This window comes from Chiloscyllium plagiosum, unplaced genomic scaffold (genome assembly GCF_037043375.1).
Source record: "Chiloscyllium plagiosum isolate Xiang-an unplaced genomic scaffold, Cpla_swu_hap1 HiC_scaffold_8, whole genome shotgun sequence".
Lineage (NCBI taxonomy): Eukaryota > Metazoa > Chordata > Chondrichthyes > Orectolobiformes > Hemiscylliidae > Chiloscyllium > Chiloscyllium plagiosum.
Window position 1 is genome coordinate 76,469,269 of NW_028270146.1, and position 16,316 is coordinate 76,485,584.

Here is a 16,316-nt window from a genome sequence, read left to right on the forward strand (position 1 = left end):
AACCTGGTTGGCAGCTTTTAAGGATCTACGTACCTGGATACCAAAATCTCTCTGCTCATCTACACTACCAAGAATCTTACCATTTGCCCAGTGCTCTGCATTCCTGTTACTCCTTCCAAAGTGAATCACCTCAAACTTTTCCACACTGTAGGGATTCTAATTCTAATTCTAAAAACACTCTTTACTGTATCTTTCTTGATATATGTGACACGAAAATCATTTGCTCATCCTGACAAGTCTGTTGTGTATTTGTCGCATTTTATGTTATACTATTTTAGACAGAAATGATTTAATCATTTTGACAAAGGAACTGTACAATACATGTATTTGTCTCTTCTCTCCATTACTGTTTCCCAATTTTCTAAATTTTATCAGCATTTTTAATTGTTGTTATGGTTTAAACCTCTCTCTTTTAGTAATTTGCATTTCTAAATATATTTGACTTGGATTTACTATGGCTATTACACGTGATGCCATCATCCCCGTGACAAACACGCAACAAACTAATCAGAGCAAGTGGATAATGACATAAATGAGAACAGATGACACTGTGTAGAAATAATTCAGTGTGATATTACTGGATTCAGCCCACAATTCATGTATCATTTCAGCCTCTATTTAAAATCATTAGGGCTGCCTAAATTTTCAAATTGTAACCGTCGCCATTTATGAGTCATCAGATTATTTCCAAGTTGGTTATAAATCTAATACCACAAGCTGCCGTCAAGCATCAGCACAGCCAGATATAGCTGGAACATCTTCCAAATAAATGCTATAGGTGAAGGTCCATAACAATATCAACTATCAAGTATCACAGAAACTACAGAGCAAATCTTGAGTCTATTACTGCACAGAATACTGTTAGAAAATAAAATGAAAGTGACACATTATAATTAGCCTCTGTTACCATAGCCAAGCGTACAATATGGCCATTTTATTTAACACTCACTTATTTTTAAAACAACTTACAGGCAAGTAAACATTTCATTGTAATAAAGTAATGCAATGTGATAGCCAATAGATTATTTTGTTTGACTCGATGCTTTTTTGCAGCTACAGGCTTATATTTTATGCTGATCTAAGAAAAGCAAATTGATACTGCACACTTTACGATGCATACAAGATGCACTAAAGATTTTAAATTAAATTTTAGACAGTGCAGTAGAAATTGGTCCTTGTTGTATGATTAGAAATTTGGGTTCACAGTGCAAATCCTTTCTGGTCAGATTCCCATCAAGCAATATTCCCTGCCAGGAGAATGGGTTTCTAACGTTACTTTGGAAAGACACTTTCTTACCTTCCCATATGTCCAGCCAAGCTCGATTTTGTTCATTGCCCAAAGTTCATGAATGTTTTCAGCCAGTTTACTCTGTACTTTCTCAAGATGTGAAGGTAAAACAATCTGAATAAAAGGAATGAATGTAGAGTGAAGTCAAAATCAAATGCATGAACTACTGGAAAAGATATTCATTTTTTAGAATTAATGCTCAAATTCAGCCTTCCTGGAAAGTCTACTCTTCTTCACATGGTGTTGTTCTGCTGTGAGAGAGATACAAAATTAGTAGACCACCTCAGCTCCCTGACCATAACTGAGCCACCAACGGCCCCCAAACAAACTCCATTTTGCAGGTGCCTTCTGCATGGTCCAAGCTGACAGGGTGATCTAGGTAGCCTCCCCTTCTAGAAATGTGGTCCCTGTAAAAGGAAGATGCAGTCATGCCTTGAAGATTGCTGAGTAATAATGGTTCAGCATTCAGGGAGATGCAGTGATAAACCAGAGGAAGGAAAAGGCTTTATAGTACCGTCCTGGGCCCAGGAGATAACATCTAGATAGGGGACAACATCTCCGGTGGGAAGCAGAACGCACTTGGGATATATCCTGCAAAAGGAATGGGAGGAGGTAGAATGGGATATGAAAGTCCATCAAGCAAGAACGCTGCACTAAGTTAATGACATCACTTAGGTGACCAAGATGCATTCATATCTCTTCCACCAGGTCACACACCTCTCACTCTGTTCAATGCACCACTCCCTTATCATTCAACTAGCAACACCATAACACTCAGAGTTTACCCTGAACATTCTGACAATGCACTTCACCCCAATACACTAACCAATGGTGCCAATTGCTTATCCACCTCTCAGTGTTTTCTAGATAGTAGACAGACTTTCAGGACTCAGAAGGTGAGTTACAAATCCCAGAACCTTCAGCATCTGAGCTGATCTTGTAGCCACAATCTGTTTAGGGCCATTTATTAATAGAGGGTTGGAAATGGAACACTGTTTTTCAATTATTAGCACTGATATTCTTGAACTACTAAAATAGCAGAACTAAGATGATGGAAGTAGACAAAAAGAATCTTTTTTTTAAATCAAACAACTTGAGGTTTGCAGTACCTTGCAAATCTTTAGCAACATCAGAAGCTCATCAGTAATGACTGGGTCCACTTACAACTCTTAACCTGAAAATTATATTTGTAATCAAATATGTCCTCATTGTCCTGTCTTACATTCCAAGAATTAATGTGTCACTGGGTTTTTGTTTAGTTGGTCAGTATTTAGCGAATTGAAGAATGATCCAATACCAAGCATCAGATCTGTTTGGAAAGTCCATTCTCACAATCACAAACCGAAAGTGCCAAAATTACTATCCTTTATTATGGTGTCGCATAAATTCATTACAATTTTGTGATTTTTAGCAGCTAAACAATACAAAAAACAAAATTTGTTATTTGTGGTTCAAAAACTAAAATCAATTGCAAATGGAAATTTATAGTAATGAATTATTGTAACTTTGGCATTTTAAGTTTGTGATTTATTTCAGGAGGTTTACGTACCTGACTGGTATCTACGGGCTTGGGGATGAAGGAGGCCTGGGAAAGATAGGTTGTCGTCCCTAGGAAATCTCGAACACCATTATAATCTCTCTTGTATTCCTTGATTGGCTCCAATCTCAACTTCTCCTTTGGAAGAAGTGCTTCATAGCAAGGTGCATATCCTGGGGGAGGCAAGAACCTAAAATCTCCATGGTGACCACCAATCAAAAATCGTACTCTTGAAGAAAGGACAAGAAAGGTAAAGATGAATCACAAGTCATTCTTTCAAAATAGGCAAGATAAGTATGGTTCTTTGCATCAACATATGCTTAGAAAATCCTATACTAATAAATTGAGGGCCAATATATTCCTTTCCCCACAACTCCACTCCACACCCCAACAATCCCCCATGTCCACCATGCTCCTCCACCACAATCACCAGCAAACATCCCACCCACCAGCCTGCCCACAAGTTGGTATGGAACATCAACTTGTTCTGGGCAAAGCCTGGGTTCCCTCAGGCCTGTCCTCAGTAGAACTGGGAAAAAAAACACAAGAGAAGCCTGCAGGTATGTTTCTGATAACAGCATCTTAAACTCTTAGCTGCTGCTCAAGATGATCCAAAGGTGGTGCTGGACAGAGGACAATAACTGAATGATCTTGTCCAACCTACTACCATTCTCTTTCTTTGGAGCATCCTATAATTCTCAGAGTTTCCTCTAATCTACACAGAGTCCTGGCACATACCTCAACGCTAACTTTTCAGGACACATTTCCTTTTAGCTACAGCCAGGCAGAGCTTGCCCCAATAGTTTGTATAAGCAACGCCTTAGAATCAGGGTGGTGCAATAGAGACCAGGTCCAACTCTTCAACTTTGCACTTCCCAGATGCAACATCGAGAAAAACCAATTGTGCAACTGCCCAGTTTTATTGTGACTTCCTGTTAAACATGGATGTCCCACGGTATTCTTTGCACTATGCTGTGCATAAAAATACTTCAGACCTAAAGTACTGCATCACATTTCAATTTTTCTCAGACAAGTTCTTTTGAGATTGATGGGAGAAAGATTTATTTTGGCTCCAATATCAAACCACAGTCATTTGGACAGGATTTGCAATGGGACTGTAATAAACCATTGTCCACAACTATACGCATCTCCAATTCCACATGGCGGAATTTGATCTTTAAGTCACATCGGGAAAAGATGCTGTACATATGGCAGAATATTATACTCTGCCTCACCCCTCTCACCCCAGCAGCATTCTTGTAGAGAGGATTGGTGAACATGGTGAGCGTAATGAAATCATGTGGGATTACCTTCTCACCGCCACTGGCATTTTACTCACAGCCAAGAACACAGCAAATAGCATGGCTGCCCTTTGGTTAATAATGGCTCTAAAGTGGTCATTAAAAGCCAGTTATTTGCCTCCTTTTGTTTATCACCAGCAGATGTTCCATCTTGCCACATGTGAAGGGTACCCATAAAGCCTGCCAGCCTGCCTGTTAGCTTTCTGGTGGCAACATCAGGGTCTGTCACTGCCATTGCGCCTGCGCAATGTCCCAGTGCTCATGTAACATGCACAAATTATTCATTCAAAACCAATTTTTCTCAAACTCTGTGTCCTCTGACATTTTTGTCTCTCACCGAATCTGCTGACCAACATTCCCCGTCCCTGAGTGCTTAGATGCACCCTAAGTGTTACAGGTCCCACCACTGAAATGATTATGAGGAACACTCCCTGGATGGTGGTATATCAGTGCTGGAGCTTTCTGGCTATCTGAGTCTAAATAGTGGACCGGGTCCTTGAAGCTTTTGTCTATAATTATACTTTTGCAATGCAAACAGATAAGATAAACTTACTTGGCGCCTGCAGAAAAACTGACTACAGGGAAGAAGAGGCCATCAGTGTTGAAGCTCTCAAACATCCCTTGCACTGGTTGTCCATTAATGCGGAAAGATATACTAGGAACACCCAAATCCAGGCAACAACTAACTACATCATCAGAGTTCAGTATGTGTTGATTAGCTGACGTTACAGCTCTGGCCACTCGACCTGTTACGGAGGAAAACATACAATGCTAATTGATTATACAACATTGACATCATCATCAAAATTCTTTATTTGATCTACTGTGACAATTTTACTTCCAATAGGAATAGGATGACAGGAAGAGGAAGAATCTTGGGAGTTATTGAATTGTGACTACACACATTTTAAAAATTGAACAAATATAACCTTCAGAAATGAAGCCCAACTATTTGCAGCAAAGTTCCACAGGGTAGCCATTCAAAAATCTCAGCCAAAAGACCATTTAAAAGGAAAAACATATTTTCATGCTTGGACTTCTTTTTTCAGGTGTTAGGAGGGTTTACAGAGTGTCACAAGCTAAGAGAATCATGATAGCTTTTTGGGTACTTTACACTTCAATGATTGGAGGCCAGATAGATATTAATGGAGTCACAGCCTTTCCTATTCATGAATGCTGTTGTCTGCTGCCTGGATGGTTACTTGTGTGCAATCAATGACATTTAAGAAGTGATAGAAGCCAACTATTGCTGTGAATTTCAAATGCCTTTGCATCAGATGTGGCGGCACAGTGGCACAGTGGTTAGCACTGCTGCTTCACAGCGCCAGAGCCCCGGGTTCAATTCCCACCTCAGGCAACTGTCTGTGTTGGAGTCTGTGTGGAATGTGTCTGCACATTCTCTATGCTAATTACACTTCTTTCATGTGTAAACCACAAAACCTTTTTTTTAAAAAGTTGCATTCTCGGGTTAGCTGTTAACAATGATGATAGCTAGACAATATGTTGAAGGTGTTGGCTCCCTGTGTTCTCCGTCTATGCCATAATGCTTAGATTGATTCTAATCTAAAAAATGAGATAACGGAGTTTTACATAAATTCATACAGTTTTACATAAAACTCATAGACAGAGAACACAGGGGGGTAACACCTTCAACATATTGTCTAGCTATCACCATTGTTAACAGCTAACCTGAGAATGCAACCTTTTTAAAAAAAGGTTTTGTGATTTACACATGAAAGAAATGAAACTATCACTGTATTCTAATAGATGAAAGGCTTAACAGACAATCAATTTTTCAATGTATAATTTCAGTTACATCACACTGTAAATTTTTGCTATAAATTCTGTATTATGATTGAGCCCTCCACTATCACCTGATGAAGGAGCATCGCTCCGAAAGCTAGTGTGCTTCCATTTAAACCTGTTGGACTACAACCTGGTGTTGTGTGATTTTTAACTTTGTACACCCCAGTCCAACACCAGCATTTCCAAATCATGATTGGGTTCTACAAATTGAGAAATGGAAATAAATGTCCACTTTAGCAAGGAGAGAGTGCCAAACAAGGTAAAGGCTGTGCTAACTTTGAGAGACAAAACAGCAGCCTCCTTTGCTTTGTCCTTCATATGGATCCTAAGAAGTGACCAACGGGTTTGGATCAACTGCCTGGTTAAGTGTCTCACCCAAATTTCCTTTCAATAGAAAGAATTCCTTCCTTTTCAACCTTTTGCTGAAAAAATTTCATTATCATTTTCATCGTTCACTAATACATGAATATACGAGTCAAGAGCAGTGGGAGGTCAATCAGCCTGTGGAGTTCTGCTCTGCTGTTCAATAAGACTTTGATTTAAAAAATGTTCAAAAAATTTTCACAGGATGTGGGCGTCACTAGCTAGGCCTGCTCATTCATTGCCAATCCCTAATTGTCCAGAGGGCAGTTAAGAGTCAACCACATTGCTGTGGGTCTGGAGTCACAAAAATGCAAGATCTATTAAGGATAGCTGTTTCCTTCCCTAGCGGACATTAGTGAACCAGTTGGGTTTTTCCAATAATCAACAACAGTTTCATGGTCATTATTGGACTCTGAATTTCAGATCTGTTACTTAATTCAAAATTCACCATGACATGGTAGGATTGGAACTCAGGTGCCCAGAGTATCACCTAGGTCTCTGGATTAATACCACTAGGCTGGTATCTCCCCTGATTATCTTCCCAAATCACAAATCCACCGATCTCTATCACCCCTTTGTTATTCAAGCATCTGTAAACATCTGCTTTAAAAATAACTAGACTCTGTGTCCACTGTGATGCAAGGGAAAGAACTCCAAAGACTAAAACGTCTCACAGAAAAAAGTTTTTCCTTATCTCTGTCTTAATTGGGAACCACCTTAATTTTAAACTGTGCAACCTCATTCTAGTCTCTCCCACAAAGGAAAACATCCTTACAGCATACATTTTTTCAAGATCCCACAAATCTCATATGTTCCAACAAGACCAGCTTTTATTCTTCTAAACTCAGATAGACACAGGCTGAGCTTGTCCACATTACCTCATAAGATAAACCCTTCATCCCACTTCATGTAGTTGAGTGAACTTTCTCTGGGCAGTTTCAAAGGTATTTATATCCTTTCTCCACAACCCTTTCTCAACAGTTTGTCAATGAGTCTGTCAATTCCAATTGCATTCCTCATGGCAACGCCTTAACCAATCAGAGAGCACCTGCCTAGTCTGATGTCAATCAGCCAGCTGAGACTGACAGTTAACAGACGCTGCTGCATCCACATGCCAACCATAATTAAAACAAATCAGACCCTCTTCTTATGTTGTACAAGAACACAAAAGCTTGGAGCAGGGGTAAGTAATTCAGATTCTTGAGCCTGCTCCACCATTTAATACAATCATGGCTTGTCTCACCACAGCCTTTCAGCCCACTCTCCATAACCCTTCAACTCATTACCAATTAAAATGTCTACCCCCTCCTTGAATTTACTCAAGTTGGTGTTTGAGCTCTCATGTTTGGGTTCTGAGGAGTACAAGATGAAAACTTTTATCTTTGTGTCATTTTTAAGCAGTCTTTGAGTTTTTACCATTAAGCAATGATTCACAAAAAGCACTGGAACTTTTGACAGTCTTGAATGGGACTCATGCTTCATCTTAGCTGTAATTGTAGGGTCAGGGAAGCTGAGAATATTCCCTCAGCAGGATTCTTTCATGTTGGGGAAGTGGGTGGTAATAATAATGCTAGACATAGTTAGTAATAATGTGTTCACTGACATTCATTTTAGGTTCAAGCAGGGCCATTTGGCTCCTGACATTATCATAACCTTGGTCCAAACATGGATAAAAGAGCTATATACCAGAGGTGAGATGAAACATTGAGGACCGAAAGGCCTGTACTGCGCTGTAATGTTCGATGAAAGTAACTGCTCTTGGCACCAAGAAAAAATTTGACCAAGGAGCCCGGGCAAGGCTGGAGTTAATGACAATGAGCGGGAAAGCACTCTACTGATTGGAGTTGTACGAGCATAAAAGAAAATGGTGTGGTTGTTCAGTGTCAAACATTTCAGTCCCAGGGCATCATGGCAAGAACTCCACAGGGTAATTGCATCCATCATAATGACTTTCTTTCCATCATAAGGCTGTACTGTGGATTTTTGCAAATGATTGAACAATGTTTAGCAGTTTCTCCGTATCCTCAGATCCTCATACAGTGCATGTCAACACACGCCAAGACCTGAACAACATTCAAGATTGGATTGATGTGGTCAGTATTAGCACCACAGGGTACCAGGCAATTACCACTGCCACCATGAGCGAATCTAACCACTGTCCCTTACCATCACTGAAAATAAGAAATGTTTTTTGACCACATTGACACTGAGAAATCAAGAGCTAAATGGGCATTATTTGTAATTCACAAATTACTTTTCTATAAATTATCCTTGCACAAATGGAATTGAATAATGAATATGATATATATATATATGTAAGATATTGAATAACCATTTGCTTATCTAAGGAAATCTGATTTGAGTGATCATGTTAAATTAGTTATTGAGCATTCCATCAAAACATCAAGTGTAAGAAAATCCTTCTTGTAAATTACCTTAATATTTGCTTTTAACATAGCTAAGGTATGTTTGTACAGGTACAAACCTGACCACAAATGAAGTCCATCAAATCCATAGGAATACAGATCATCTCCCACTCCATTGCCTCCCCATCCTTCCCCACCTCCTGGATAGGGAGCATAGCCCTTTGCAGATGCCCATCCAACACGCAAGTGAATAGGATCAGCTGTCAAGAAGTGATTGACCTGATCAACAACAAGCTCATAATACCATTTCTTGTACTGAGCTGATCCTTCACTGGTTCCCAAGAAAATGTTCGGTCTTATGCTAAAGAAAAAAGGCAATATAAAATGATCATCAGTACTGTATCTTCATGAACTGATAAACAAGATACAAAGTTAAATTGCAAATGACACTTTGTATACATTTTCTTTTAGATAGTATATTTAATTTCATCAGCTCACTCACTTTTGAATTATTGTAGCGCAGATATTAACTGTGCCTGGCTAGCATAAAAAGGATAGACATATGGTTAATACTTATGTTGCTCTACTGCTGAGTGCCAGTGTGACCTTTAAAAGGTATTGCCCAGAAATTTCCCAAGGCTTGGGAGAAGCGATAGGAGGTAAACCTCTCCTTCACCCCCTCCCCTATGAAATTCCTGGCTTGACAAATCACTGACAGAAGACCAATTCCACATCAATGCCTTGACTGGGTCACAATTAAATGTAAAATATTTATTAGTTTGTTCACAGTTTGGTATGGTATGAATTCATCGAAACACTGTGGAGGTGACTAGTCCTGAAAACTGGAGAGTAGAAAAAGAAGTCAGGATGATTATTAAATGATAAGAAAGCACAATACAGGGCATAGGATTGATTTATTCCTTTTAGCAGATGAGTCAACAATCAGAGGGCATAAGACACAAAGTAATTGTTAGAGGATTAATGGGGAATTTCTTTCACTCAGAGGTTGGTGGTGGTCTGGAACTGTTTGCCTGAAAGAATGATAAAGGAAGAAACTCTAACCAGATCAAAGATATAGATAGATATAGAGATCAGCAGAGAGGTATTTGCATTGCAGTGACTGACAGGACTACAGACCAAGAGCTGATAAGTGGAATCAGGCTGGCTGGATCTTTACGATAAGCACAGAAACAATGGCCCACATGGCCCCCTTTGCACCTTAAAATTCTCAGGTTTTCAATTAAAGAGAAATGAACATAAAGTTGCATTACCTTGTCACATTGTTAACTAAGCGGGTTTGCAGCAGTAAATCACGACGAGGTAGCAGATTGTCACAGATCAGGTTTTGATTAGCTCGTATAGCAACACCATTACAGACACAAAGAGAAGACAGCAGGTTCAACACCTAAAAACAAACAAACAAACAAACATCAAGATCTAAACAATCTGAGATTATAGTTTCCAATCATAAGTTAATTTATCACTAAACTAATATCGGGAAGAAATTGCGGATCCACAGTTATGACTGGGTCACTGTCATTAACATCATTTGAGGCTAAGGTTTGAAAGTAAAAGGTAAAGTCATCATAGTCTTGGCAGACCGTAGAGCTACACTCCCATTAGAGGGCGATGACTGGTGGAAGCCACCAATCCTCAGGCAAGGGAAGAGGTTGAGAAGAAACGTCTTTCATCGTAACCCTAGCTGGTGTGGGAATTGAACCATCACTGTTGGATCACTCTGCATCACTAAGTAACCATTCAGCCAACTGAGCTCACTGAACCCCACTTTTACTGTTCTTTCAAAATTATATTTTATTCCTAAAATTATATTTTTTATATATATTGTCACAACTGCAGTTTGGTTCTGTACAGTAGCATATGAAGGAACATTAGAATTTGACTCAACAAGGCATTTCTTACTTGTGCAGGATTATATTAACATATACCTGAGGATCCACCCCCCACCCCCTTAACTTCAGCAGAAAGACCTCAGGTGGTAGTATTTCCCCATTGTACCTTGGCAGCAGATGCCGCAACCTTTAGTGCTTTCCTCAACATATAGATTACTAGATTAGATTAGATTACTTATAGTGTGGAAATAAGGCCTTCGGCCCAACAAGTCCACATCGACCCTCCGAAGAGCAACCCACCCAGACCCATTCCAATACATTTACCCCTTTACCTAACACTATGGGCAATTTAGCATGGCCAATTCACCTAACCTGCACATCTTTGGACCGTGGGAGGAAACTGGAGTACCCAGAGGAAACCCACGCAGACGCAGGGAGGAATGTGCAAATTCCACACAGACAGTTGTCTCAGGTGGGAATTGAACCCGGGTCTCTGGCGCTGTGAGGCAGCAGTGCTAACCACTGAGCCACTGTGCCACCCAACACGGTGCAGTACGTGACCTTGGAATAGTCTTAATTAAATTGCTTTATTCTGTTTCAGTTTCCTGAATCAGAACACTCACGTGGAAGAAAATATCCTGAAGTCAGTTTTAGCCAGCCCAGATTGGGGGTGGAGATAGGGGATGGGTTGGAAATGGAGAGATTTCAATACAGTGGACTGACCTGCTTCCATTGAAATGTCACAAACCACTTACCCTCAGTTAGGTGGCAAAGGTTCCAGTCAGAAGGCCCGGAAGCTCCATGAGCTTATGCAAAGCAGGGAGCTGTTTAGACAATGAAACTCTGAAAGGAGGAGAAAGTGAGCACTGCAGATGCTGGAGTCGAAGACTGTTGTGCTTGAAAAGCACGACCAGTCAGGCAGCATCCGAGGAGCAAGAGAGCTGATTCCTGATGAAGAGCTTATGCTTGAAATGTCAATTCTCCTGCTCCTTGAATGAAACTCTGAATACGTGTCCCAAGCAGGGAACTTGTTGCAGCTTTCCCACCAGATAAGGGTGGAGCAGCAACTCCCAGTGCAACAGAGGCTGAACTGGCTGCAAGCCTGCAGCTGTTTTCCACCTATCTCGCCCATTCACTGGCAGCTGATAGACCAGGTGTATTTCAGTCCTAGCACCTAAAATAAGCCAAGCCTCGAATTTTGCTCTTGTTCTACCCTCCTGCTCGCTATCAACTTGCAGGGAGTGAAAATTTAACTCCTGCCTCCAAAAAGTAAAATTGATCATATTCCAAAACTTTTCCTATTAGCTGACACAGACAGGCAATAAACTGTCCAAACCTCCCATCTGAAGAGGAATAGGGGAAAAAAAAACAGAAAACTTTAGAGAAATGGATACAGTGACGCTACTGGGTTAAAAACTGCTCTAAAAACCAATGGGAACTGCATTCAAAATTAGGCAAGATTAATGGATGAAGAACTCCTGGAGTACAGTCCCTTGTGAAAAGTAGCTCATGGGGGTATAAGACTATGGCACAAAACTAAAGCTAATCCCACCTTGGGTGCTAATCTCTGTCAAAGAGGCAATAGGATGGTTCTGGTGGAAATAGGTTAAAATAGTACAATAGGGCATTAGCGAGCTGCTCATTTGGCAGTGAACATAGTGCTTTATTCAGAATTTGGCTGTGCCATATTTGACATCAGAATGCTTGAAATGGGATGCATCCCATTTTTCAACACGAACATCCCTCACCTCCAATAGTTGTAAAGTGGACAAACATTGGAAACTGTCAAAGACAGTTATTTCAAAAAGTACATTGAGGAGAAAGAAGAAAATTAAACTTGGTATTGTTACTTGAGCAACCTGCGTAGTGAGCAAAATCATGTTAATTTGAGTTACAGTGCCCATATTCAAAGTATGGAGGACTTTGACCTGCAAAGCTTTGATAAATATAACATAACAGATAATCAATTTATTAATAAAATAGAATGAAATAGAATTGCAACTATAAGGAGATTTGCTTTTAGAATACCTGAAAATATTCCAACCTGGGATAGATACAAGACAGTTCAGTCTTGTCAGTTGTTTACAAAGTAATCTTTACTTTAGACCTTAAATGCATAAAAATGTCTGTTGGGGTTGGAAATAATGGAAGTATTAATTTAATACTACCTAGCTAATAAAAATGTAATTCCTTACAGCAAAAGAGTTTGGACTGTTGGCGGGGTTGCAATAGTTTGACTATCTACAGGTCTTTTTTGAAATAGGATAGCATCTTCAAAGTATTCATCTGACACCATGGGATTCTGCTTTAATGCTGATGGAATTCTGCAGGTTTCTTCAAGGTCAATATTGCATGGGCTCTCTCTTCCGATTTAAGTGTTGGAATGTGCCCTTCAATGCCCTCCATACCCAACCCCTCCAAATATTCAGAACTTGATTTGGATTTTAACAGAGTACAGTAAGAGAACTTGGGTTACATCTTGGCTGATCGCCAGCAAGAAGTAGAATCATATAATCCCTACAGTGCGGAAAGAGGCCATTCAGCCCATTCAGTCTGCACCAACCTTCCAAAGAGCATCCCACCCAGACTTAGACACTCAGTATATCCCACGGCTAATCCACCTAGCTTTTAGATTCCTGGACAACATAGGCAATTCACCTAAACTGCACATCTTTGGACTGTGGGAGGAAACTGGGGGAGCACCCAGAGGAAACCCAAGCAGACACATGGAGAATGTACCAAACTGTGCACAGTCGCCCAAGGGTGGAATCAAACCCAGGTCCCTGGCACCGGGAGACAGCAGAGCTAACCACCGAGCCATCATTGAGTCCATAAGCAGAAACTGACTGTCACACTGCCCAAATTGTGTCCCAGCATTCAGAATTCTTTCAAAGGTCAATCCTCTCCCTTTATACTGGAGTCTGATTTCTCCCAATGCCTGTTTCACTGGAGTTCCTCCAGACTGCGTCTTCAGTCCAATCATCATTTGCTGGTCTGTCAATTATCCTTCTTTCAACGTGATATCAGAATTGGGGATGTTCACTGATGTTCAGCACAGTGCGCTATGTTCAGCACCATTCACAACTCCTAATGTACTGAAGTAGTCCAAGTCTACATGCACTAGCAAATGCTGGAGAATCAGATTCAAAAAATGTGACACTGGAAAAACAGCAGGTCAGGCAGCTTCGAAGGAGCAGAAGAGTCGACATTTCGGGCATAGGCCTTCATCCCATTCCTAATGAAGGGCTTATGCCTGAAATGTCGACTCTTCTGCTCCTTGGATGCTGCCTGACTTGCTGTGCTTTTCCAGCAACACACATTTCAACCACATCTATATGCAGCAAGACAGCAACCACACATTGGCTTTTAAGTAACAAGTAACATTCTCATCACACAAGTGTCCAACAATCACCATTTCGATCAAAAGAAAATCTAACCGTCTCCCCTTGACATTCAATTTTATTACTATCATTGGAACACGGCACCTCCCCCCACCCCTCCACCAGCTCCCCTACTACCAACATTCCGGGGTCAATAATAACATTGACTTGACCAGTCTTACAAATACTGTGTCTAAACAGCAGTTCAGAAATTCTTTGGTGACTAATCCACCTCTTAATGCTGCAAACCCCATTCGCCATCTACAAGACAAATCTTGATACCATCCAAGCCAAAGCAACCTCCTTAATGGAACCTCCTCCAACACTGACGCATAGTGGTAGTTATAGATATCCTCTACAAGATGCACTGCACCAACTCTTCAAAGTTCCTTCAAAAGCAACTTCCTAACCCATGACTTTTACCATCTCGAAGGGCAAGAGAAGCAGATTGATTAGAACACCACTATCCGTACTTTTCCCTCCAAGCCACACACTTAGTTAAAAATCACACAACACCAGGTTATGGTCCAACAGGTTTATTTGGAAGCACTAGCTTTTGGAGCGTTGCTCCTTCATCAGGTGGAATAAGATTGTAAGTCACAGAATTTATAGCAAAAGTTTACAGTGTGATGTAACTGAAATTATATATTAAAAAAGACCCAGATTGTTTGTTAAGTCTCTCATCTTTTAGAATGAACATGTAGGTTTCAGTTCTTTCATGTGTAAATCACAAAACTTTTTTTGGAAGTTAGATTCTCAAGTGCACTTTAACAATTGGTGTCACGTCGGCCCAGATAAGGTATTGAAGATGTTAACTCCCTGTGGGGCTGTCTGTGCCACAATGGTCAGACTGATTCTAATCTAAAAAAACGTATTTACAGAATCTTACATGGATTCATGCAGTTTTTGAGGAAAGTAAAATGTACTTTGCAAGTACAAATTCACCCCACAAACTTGTATGTATACGTGTGCATGTAGGTGTGTGTGTTGCGGGTGAGTGTCTGTGAGAGGGTGTGTGTATGTGTGGGAGTGTGAGTGTAAAGGGATCTAAGTCTGTGAGAGGGTGAGTGTGGGAGTGTATGAGAGAGGGTCTGATTGTGTGTGTGTGTCTGTCTGTCTGTCCGTCCGAGCAGAGACTGATAGCCAAGTTCGGTACCCATGGGGATGGCCTCAACTGGGACCTTAGCTTCATGTCACACTACAGTTGACTCCATTGCACTATTTACACACACACACACATCCTCTCTCATACACTCACACATACACTCCTACACACACCCTCTCACAGACTTAAACTCCTTTACACTCCCACGCATACACACACCCTCTCACAGACACACATAACTCTCCCACCGCCAGCCACCCCACCACACACACGCACGCGCGCGCACACACACACACAAACGTTTGTGGGGTGAATTTGTACTTGCAGAATTAAAGAAAAAGCATACCAAACACCTTCTTCACTATCCTATCTACCTGTGACTCCACTTTCAAGGAGCTATGAACCTGCACTTCAAGGTCTCTTTGTTCAGCAACAATCCCTAGGACCTTACCATTAGGTATACAAGTCCTGTGAAGATTTGCTTTCCCAAAATGCAGCACCTCGCATTTATCTGAATTAAACTCCATCTGCCACTTCTCAGTCCATTGACCCATCTGGTCCAGATCCTGTTGTAATCTGAGGTAACCTTCTTCGGTGTCCACTACACGTCCAATTTTGGTGTCATCTGCAAATTTACTAACTGTACCTCTTATGCCCCCATACAAATCATTCATTTAAATGATGAAAAGGAATGGACCCAGCACCGATTTTTGTGGCACTCCACTGGGCACAAGCCTCCAGTCTGAAAAATAACCCTCCACCACCACCCTCTGTCTTCTACTTTTGAGCTAGTTCTGTATCCAAATGGCTAGTTCTCCCTGAATTCCACTAGATCTAACCTTGCTAATCAGTCTCCCATAGAGAACCTTGTCGAAAGCCTTACTGAAGTCCATATAGATCACATCTGCTGTCTTGCCCTCATCTATCCTCTTTATTACTTCTTCAAAAAACTCAATCAAGTTTGTGAGACATGATTTCCCACGCACAAAGCCAAGTTGACTATCCCTAATCAGTCCTTGCCTTTCCAAATACATGTACACGCTGTCCCTCAGAATTCCCTCCAACAACTTGCCCACCACCGACATCAGGCTCACTGGTCTATAGTTCCCTGGCTTGTCCTTACCACCCTTCTTAAACACTGGCACCATGTTAGCCAACTTCTAGTCTTCCGGCACCTCACCTGTGACTATCGATGATACAAATATCTCAGCAAGAGGCCCAGCAAACACTTACCTAGCTTCCCCCAGAATTCTAGGGTACACCTGATCAGGTCCTGGGGATTTATCCACTTTTATGCATTTCAAGACATCCAGCACTTCT

At 40.9% G+C, this 16,316-nt stretch overlaps 1 protein-coding gene across 11 annotated transcripts in view; it reads right to left on the bottom strand.

The window, feature by feature from the left end:
• The window catches only part of ryr3 (ryanodine receptor 3), a 370,356-nt gene that overhangs the window by 229,177 nt on the left and 124,863 nt on the right, over nt 1–16,316 (bottom strand). For all 11 annotated transcript variants that reach the window (XM_043697973.2, XM_043697975.2, XM_043697971.2 and 8 more), the window contains 5 exons: nt 9,933–10,066; nt 8,781–9,022; nt 4,680–4,872; nt 2,838–3,054; nt 1,298–1,402 (listed from right to left, as the gene is read on the bottom strand). In XM_043697973.2, coding sequence (XP_043553908.2) covers nt 1,298–1,402; nt 2,838–3,054; nt 4,680–4,872; nt 8,781–9,022; nt 9,933–10,066 — 891 coding nt within the window. The remainder of the gene's footprint in view (nt 1–1,297; nt 1,403–2,837; nt 3,055–4,679; nt 4,873–8,780; nt 9,023–9,932; nt 10,067–16,316) is intronic.